At 49.3% G+C, this 8,491-nt stretch overlaps 1 protein-coding gene across 1 annotated transcript; it reads right to left on the minus strand.

The window, feature by feature from the left end:
* Window positions 1-1,555: 1,555 nt before the first annotated feature.
* LOC127345302 (B3 domain-containing protein VP1) lies at window positions 1,556-5,355 on the minus strand. The gene is made up of 6 exons (XM_071827006.1): window positions 3,869-5,355; window positions 3,622-3,769; window positions 3,259-3,359; window positions 2,434-2,480; window positions 2,260-2,336; window positions 1,556-1,947 (listed from the first exon to the last, which is right to left on the minus strand). Exons 1-6 carry the CDS (start codon window positions 5,308-5,310, stop codon window positions 1,750-1,752), a joined length of 2,013 nt encoding a protein of 670 aa, XP_071683107.1. The 5' UTR covers window positions 5,311-5,355; the 3' UTR covers window positions 1,556-1,749.
* Between the last annotated feature and the right edge of the window lie 3,136 nt (window positions 5,356-8,491).

The following is an 8,491-nucleotide window of genomic DNA, read 5'->3' on the forward strand; positions in this document are numbered from 1 at the left end:
GCAATTGTCCAGCTCAGAGAAATAACCTACTATATCCTATCTACATTGCTCTTCAATCTGCAGACTTCGCAGGCTATGTAATGCGCCCTGCATATATACTACTTTAGCTGAATGAATTTGCGTTAAAAAAAACATTTCCCTTTCACGATGATGGTGGCGGTGATGATGATGAGGCTGGCACATCTTCTTCTGCTGTGACGTCTTGCTTCAATTTTGTGGCTATGTACGGAGTATATAGCTCTGAGCCGGTTATATGTATGTATCTGGTGCGAATATGGTATGGATAGATCAAATCTTCGATTCCCAAGATACCAGAAGACGAATGCACATAAAAAACATCATCTCCTGAGGAGGTTAAACAATATGTATGCATATAGTACAGTGGATCATATGCATGTTGCCGCATCCGGTGAGTTGGGGCAACCGATCACCACCAAATTCAGAAACCCCCATTCATCAGTACCGGACCACGTACGCACGCACACGCACTCGCCGCTCATCATTGCCTTATCCTTCACCAACACACACACCTCACCACATCCTCTTTATTCTTTCCATCTCCAGAGAAAAATAAGAGAAAAGAACATAAAAGGGAAACGTACACAGCCCTACATCTGGAGGATCGGTCAGAAAAGCTCAGATCGAAACACGCCGCAAATTCCCATCAGCCCTCGCAAGATAAGGGCACGTAGGCGCAGAACAGACTAATGGTCGATCATGGACGAGAGAGCTCCGAATAAAGAAATGGTTTCCTGCATAAAAAACCATATCGGTCCGACGAAACCGAGCCCGCCATAACGTCATGTCCCTCCACGGCGACGCCGCACATGGCGACGCCTCGGCGCCGCCAGCCTGGCCCTCGGCAGCACCCTGACTGCGAGAAGCAGCAAAAGCGTACGTAAGCAACAAACTCGTGAGTTCCGTTTCAGATGGGGAATCTAGTCGGGGGGCCGGGATCCATCAGGAATCAGGCAGTGTGTGTTTTGTGTGTGTGTGTGTGTGTTTGCGGCGTATAGTGCATTATCAAACATATATGCAGAGCTGTAGTTTGTCAGCTGTTTGTGTATGTCTATACACTCGAGTTTAAATTAATCTGGCCGCCCATCTGAATTTTAGGTCAATGTTTTGACAGCCGGCACAACGAACGGAGTAGCTAGCATTAGGAGCACACTGCTCTTCTGATCTCAAATCTAGGTATGATGTAGCTTAGGTGTCAAGAGAATTTTCAAATGGAGGGCTTTCTTATTTGTGTGAGGTTTCAAGAGAATTTTCAGTTTTGTGTTAGTGTCCGCAGGAATTTCAGAATTAATTTAATCTCGTTTCTCTACGACGGAAGACTGTTTCTGAAACTTCTAGACGAACCAAACTGCAAAGCATATTCCAAACAGGCATCAACTACAGCATCCAGCACACCCTTCAGGTATATTTCCTAGGTCTACATAGCTTGTGGACATCCAAGACACCAAGGCATGCACGGCAGGTTTCAGTCTGCTTTGTTAGACAAATTGACACAAACAAATAAGGTATGTTCATGCATGTACACGGGTTACAGGGTTTAACGAACCAAACCACATGCATTCTTTAGTTGTCACACTGGCCAGATAGCTACTTCAAATACCGTCAAACCTAGGGCTACAGTACCACGGATCATCATACAACGGGAGATCGATTTGATCATCAACATTATGTATATATGAGCTAGCTAGCTAAGTCTTCAATGGTGGATCGATTGATTTTGCTTTTGTTCCTTCAGGTGCTCACCGCCATCTGGTTCATGGAGGCAGCCTCCTGGCTAGACCGCCTGACACGGTGCGGAGACTTCCCCTTGCAGCTGCCTGCTTCGGTGGCGCCGCCATCTTCAACTCCCACATTATTTAAGTCGTAGGTGCCATGTTTGTGCTTCGCTTGATCATGCACCATCGGTCTTACCTTCACACCACGTATCAGCTGGTGGTACACAGAAAGGCTGAAGTTAGCTACTGCACAGGCAATTCAAATGCATAGAAAAAAAGAAGATACAACTTAATTGGACATCCAAAGACAAACATTCGCATTGCATGCAGATTATATGCTCCAAAGACAAACATTCGATTGCATGCAGATGATATGCAGAATTCTGATTGTATATATTGTGTTGATTTTATACCAGCACAATATGACAGCCATTGATCGACTAATATGTTTGTCGCACATGCAGGTTAGTCATATATATGTATGGTATACATAAATTATATAAGACTCGGTTTAGGTGAACATTACATATTTTCCCGACTTGACATCAGAGTAAATGACGATGAAATCCCCCTCCTGCAGGTCGTTCATACGAACAAAGTCCCCTGCAAGTTCGTGCAAATGGAATGTTTTTGAACATCTACAAGAGAAGTTACTTAGTTGCAAATTTGGATTATATGTCTTGGATCCTCTTCCTCTCACCAGTGTTCTCAAGAAGATACATTCTGCTCTTGTTATTAGGCCAAAACCTGCAAGCATGAAAACAAAGACCCAATCACCGTTTTAGCGATCTCTTATCATACTCCCTACATTCAAAGCTACCCGGTGTTCTCAGTTCAGTCAAAGTCAAACTTCTAAAGTTTGACCAAATATGTAGGAAACAATATCAACATCTACGATATAAAATTAATGTTGTTACAATCGTCGCAAAATATATTTTCATATTTTATGCCTTTGATACCATAGATGTTCATATTTTTCATATATACTTAGTTTTGGAATACTCCTTAGGGTTTGACTTTTAGTGGACACAGAATGCATGGTAAATAAAAACCGAGGGAGAACAAAACTATTAATAAAAAAAATACATATGCATGCAAAAGAACATGGAAAATATAAACTATGTTATCACAAACATCACATTGCTATGATAATTAATGGTACTGTATGTGTAAAATATTTATTTTGTAATGTACTTGAATGTTTTCTTTCGTAATCTACTGTGCATGTGAAATGTTAATAAACCAATAGATCTAGAGGGAAAACAAAATTTCTGCATGCTCTTGTTGTGCACTCACGTAGACGGAACACTATGAATGCATGCTACTATTTGGCTCCCAGATTCCCATCATGTATTCATATGACCCACTTGCCCAATTGGGAAAGGAACGTGCGTGTCCCACAGTGATGCGGTACTCATGTCATTTACAATACCTGGCCCAGTTGGTAGCCTAATTAACAAAGACAAAAGTGCACTTAATTAAGCATGCAGGTTAATTTATCCCCAAAAAGAAGTAGAGTACTTACCGGTACCGCATGCTCCACACCTGAGAGGTGCCGATGTCCTCCATGGGGATGGAGATGCCGTCCCTGCTCTTGAGCTCCGGCAGGTGCGTCTCCGCTTCCTTCTGAAACAAGCCATGGAAGAAGAGACAGGTTTTAGTATACCAACCGATCAAGAAAAAGCTTCAAAGATTCATTCATTCATTGACTGCATTGCACAACAACCAAATCTAGCTCTTGTTAATTTAATTGAAGGTGAGAAGAACATTGTTTGCAAGTGGATCGATGCACATAGATCCATATATAGGGCTAGATCGAGCTACATTTGCAAGTGGACTCATGGATTGAGATTGAAGGAGAGATGGGGGAGATTGATCGCTGCCTCACTTTGGGGAGCACGATGCGGCCGAGGGCTCCGACGTCGCTCTGCTTCAGCACCTTCTGCAGCAGGAAGCGCAGGTTCTTGTCAGCCGCCGCCGGCTTTGCACCCTGCGCGCATGCACACGAACGACGCTGTTGAGATGCAATGTAACAAGTGGATGCATGCGCGCGCGATTCCTATCGCTGGACAGCGATGTGCGTCTGTGAGAGATGAACAGATGGAAGAAATCGCGCTCTAGCTTCGTGATTCTATGCGAGATAGCGATGGGGTGTAGTGCTCGTGCATGCATGCACCTGCTGCGCCGCTGCGTCCGGCGAGGGTTTCTGCTGCTTCTGCCTCGATGAGGAATTGGACTTGGTCGACAGCGGATTCGGGACCTGGACCATGAGCTGGCCCTGGCCTTGCAGTTGGACGGCCGGCGGCGGCCAGAGTCCTCCCCAGCCGCCGGACGACGACGGCGTGACAGGCGCCGAGTGCGCGGAGTGAGGAGAGAAGGCCTCCTGCTGCGGGTGGATCATGGCGGTGTGGATCTGGCCCAGATTCAGCTGCTGGCTCCGCTGCTGCTGCAGGCACGACAGCCGCCGCTGCCTGGCCATCCGCTTCTTCCGGGCCTCCTTGCTCGCGGAGGGCTCCGTCCCGGCCATGCGCTGCGGGCACACGCCAAATCCGGGAGCCGCCACCGCCACCGGCGTCGGCATCGGGTAGGATGCAGCGCCGGGGAACGGCGCGTACTGCTGCGGCCAGGGCATGTTCGCCGCCTGCATGTCAGCCGCTGGCGGGGAGAAGGGCTGGCTGCTGGTGCTGCCGCTCTGCTGGAACGGGTAGATCGCCTCGCCGCCGTAAGGTTGCTGGTAGGGCATCGGCCAGGATGTCGCGGCAGCGCCCGCCTCCGCAGGGAATTCGTACCCTGGGTTGGCGCCGGGGCTGTGGAGCTCGTCGTCGACGCGGGGGCGCTTCTTCTGCAGGTGGTGGTTCTGCACCCAGGTGAGGATGAGCTTTAGGAGCTGCATGGTTCCCTGCCGCCCCCCGCCGAGCCGCGCGGCGGCGGCCTCGATGGTGGAGCGGCGGAGGCGGATGCTGCGGAGGTCCTCGGCCGAGATGCAGTCGCGGTTGTTGGTGAGCCACTCCATGAAGAACCGCGGCAGGTCGTCCGCCGGCGACGAGGAATCCTCCTGTGCGCCACCAGACGCAGCGGCCTCGGACGCCGCGTTCCTGGCTCCGCCGTGGCCCGTGGCTGGCGGCTGGTCGGTGGAGATGGCGTCCTCTATCATCATGCCAACGTCGTCCGGGAAGAGCGGCTCGTCCTCCCAGGGCATGGAGTCGGAGAGCGTGGCGAAGTTGAGGAGCTCGTCGATGTCCTCGAGCATGTCATCGTCCCCCGCGGCAGTTTCGGAGGGATCCCGCGCCGCGCCGGCTGCTGCGGCACGGCCACGGCCGCGCCCCGCGGCGGCGAAGGCGGTGGATGAGTTGGAGGAGGAGGAGGAGGAGAAGGTGGAGCTTGACGGGGAGGAGAGGCATGGGAAATCCGGGAGAGACGGGAAGGTATCTTCCTCGAACATGAAGTCATCGGCCGCTGCAACCGACGCATGTCCCTTCCGGATCTCCCCCGCGGGGGCCTTCCCGCGGCCTCCAGCGCGCTTCGGCGGGTTCTCCTGCGAGTGTGGCGGCGGCGAGGAGCCGGCGGAGGCGTCCATGCACGGAGAGAAGAGGGAGAGCGGGTGAGAGAGATGGGTGTGTGTGCGGCCAAAGCTGTGTGTAGGTGTGGGGGTGGGTGCAGTTACTGAGAAGGGAGATGAACAGGGAAGCAGGAGGTGGAAGGAGGAGATGCGGCTACGCGCCACACGTGGCGACCGCTGAGGAACCACCGCCCACGCCAGCCTCTCCTCGGCAGCCCTTCTTTTCATGCCCTGCTCACCCTCCATCCCACCCACTGCCCACGGGACCCACAGTTCATGGGACCCAGCTTCAGTGACTGCCTTCAGTGGGGGTTGTCTCAGCGTGGTCCTGCTCGATGACAGCGGGGCCTCGTGACGCGAGCCCACATGTCAGTTACGACGTCCGGAGGCGTTGGTGGGAGACTTGGGCGCGTGCTAAATTTGACCGCTGCGGAGGAAGCCAAAAGAGGGAGCGTCGCCTGCTGTGACGTCGTCCAGCCGGAGTGGAGCCCAGCTGCCATGCGCGCTGTGGGTCAAAGCCGGGTGCGCCTAGCCCTTACATCCCGCAGGATGTCCGTGTCGCGGGGGCGCCGACTGCTGGGACGTTTCCGCGCCGTCCGATCGGGCCCCCTTCAGGATCTAACGGACACGGGCTTCCCACCGGACCTGGGAGCTGCCTGGGAACATGGAGCAGTTCGTCTTCGCGGACGCCGCGATCCTACACGGACGGTTTCTCGTGACGTGGAGGTGGGGCATGTGTGGTTTGGATGACGTGGTGTCTAATGATTGGTTTGTAGAGGTGGCGTGCATGGAACCATGGCCCATGCAGCGGCCAGCTCAACCGCAGCCGGGAAAATACATGCATCTGGTGTGGGTTGCGTGTGCATGGAGGAACTGCCTTGGCTTATTCGAAGTAGGTTGTTGCTCTGATAGTCAATACTATAATGTTATATTAGTATACTATTAGTTTGGCTGTTTCTCTTAGCTTTTGTTTGAAATTAGTATACTATTAGCTTTTGTATGAAAATGTTTGATTTAGCGTCATAATAAACTTTTGTTTTTTTTGGCATATATCTGCCGCCAAGAGATCTAGCAGCCAACTCCCGGCAACACCATTACCCTGTCGAATATCTGCCGAATGGAGCTTGTGCGTGAGCAGGATCTCCACGCCGCTCTCACCACCATGGCGAGTAGCTTGCGAGAGCTCCAGATCTTGAGCAAAAACTTCCGATCTGCAGAGAACAGTAGCCATGGCATCGAACCCTAGATTCAGTGATATGGCCTCAAGATTATTGAAGGGTTGTGGGAGGGGGACCTTGGTCAGCAGCCGCAGGCACCATGCTGCAACCGCCTGCAAGATCTCTTTCACCGGCTGCTCAGCGCCGCCTGGGAGCACCGAAAGCACCGCAGTCTCCGGCATGACGCCATACTCCACGGGGAAAAAAAACTCTAGATCTAAACTACTATGTACAGGGATCCGGTCTCCCCTCTCCCAATCACTCCGGCATGCGAAGCCGCCGGAGGAGAGGGAGAGGGGAGCCGGCAGAGAGAAGGGGACTCTCAAGAGTACTGTTCATGAACGAGAGCGGGGAGGGGGGAAATGAGGGCCGACCATTGATATCCAATACTGATAATTCTATTTGGTCCACTTATCCAGTAAAAGAGTGATGTCTAAACGAGTTCCACCATAGTTTAAGCCCAACATCGTCCAGTCTCCATGGTAGCAAATGACGAAAGTGAGTCGAGTGACATTTGACCCATTCCCGATCTCCTCTTGCCTACCCCCTCCTCCATCGAGTACAATCATTGGTGCCGGTACAACAACCCCCCGTCGGCCTCATTCGATCCACGTCGATGGCATAACAGGCCTTCCACCTTCCTCTCAATCTTACATCAATCCAACGGCTTGTCATGGGAGTTCAGCTTGTGTGGTGAACGGTGCCTATGTGTGAAACCCAGTGATAGCAAGGGGAGTGCAGTATTCGTTTACTGATTAATTTGGGAACAAACAACAACGTCGTAAATCTTAATGCTTTGGTATGTATTTTACTTGATAATCGTTCATAGCTGGTGCTTCATGGTATAACAGTTGGATCAAGAGACTATATTTTAGAGGTTGGAAAAAATTGAGTACATATAACGAAGGAGGGGCATAAATATAATAATCCCCTATATTCAAAATCCTTAGAAACGGTATGAGTTGAGGTTGTTACTTAAGTCACAAATTGAGAATTCTTTCATGCTCCACTTGGAAATCTAATCCTTACTCCTTGATATCTTTTATGCCATCTCATACTTTGATTAAACATGTCTAGTCCTTGGCACGGATCTAAAAGAAAGAGGAAGAGAAAAAGATAAGACAAGACAAGATAAAAAAGAAAAAAGAAAAGATGAAGGAAAAAATAAGAGAAAAGGAAGGAGAAATACAGGAACAGAGAAAAAATGCCATGGATGAATAGACATGTTGAACACTATGAGAGTGACTGAAAGCGAAACGTTAAAGGTTTGGACCTGAGGGTGGATGTACGAAAATTCTAATATAGATTTAAGAACACCTGGATATACTTGCCAGGTTAAAAATACACACAATCTATATATTTTTTGTTCTTGATAAAGTTTTCAAATAAGAAACATTCTTATAAGGCGTGGAAGCCTCCTAACCCATTTGATTTATATAAGAGAGGGTAGCACTCTAGAAAATTTTAATGCCTTTTAATTTGTTTGCTCGCTATTTTGCTCTCATTCATTTTATCGACTCGTCTTTCATGAATAAGTTGACCATGTTCACTCAAGTTGCTACCTTGCTCATGGATGAGAAAGAATCTAAGCTTCAAGATGTTGATGAGTGAAAAAGCAATGTGTTTTATGACATTAAAATTGGCATGGAAGTAGGGTTTTTATTGTTTTACCGTGCTACGCTCCCGTAATTTGTTTGTTTGACCAAGATCCCACAATTAAGACGGAAGATTGACAAATCAATGGAAGATATCATACATGGGCGCAGTAATGATGATTGAAGGCATTAAAACACTTTCCATAAAAATGCCATTGCTTTACAGCACTAGTGCGTCGATCCCACAATTAAGGCGGAAGATTGAAAAATCGATGAAAGATATCATATTTGGGCGCAATAATGATGATTGAAGGCATTAAACACATTCCATACACGTACCGCATGTCTGGAAGTCTGACCAATAGAAAAAAATCTTGAAGCTCTTAA

This window comes from Lolium perenne, chromosome 3 (assembly GCF_019359855.2).
Source record: "Lolium perenne isolate Kyuss_39 chromosome 3, Kyuss_2.0, whole genome shotgun sequence".
NCBI lineage: Eukaryota > Viridiplantae > Streptophyta > Magnoliopsida > Poales > Poaceae > Lolium > Lolium perenne.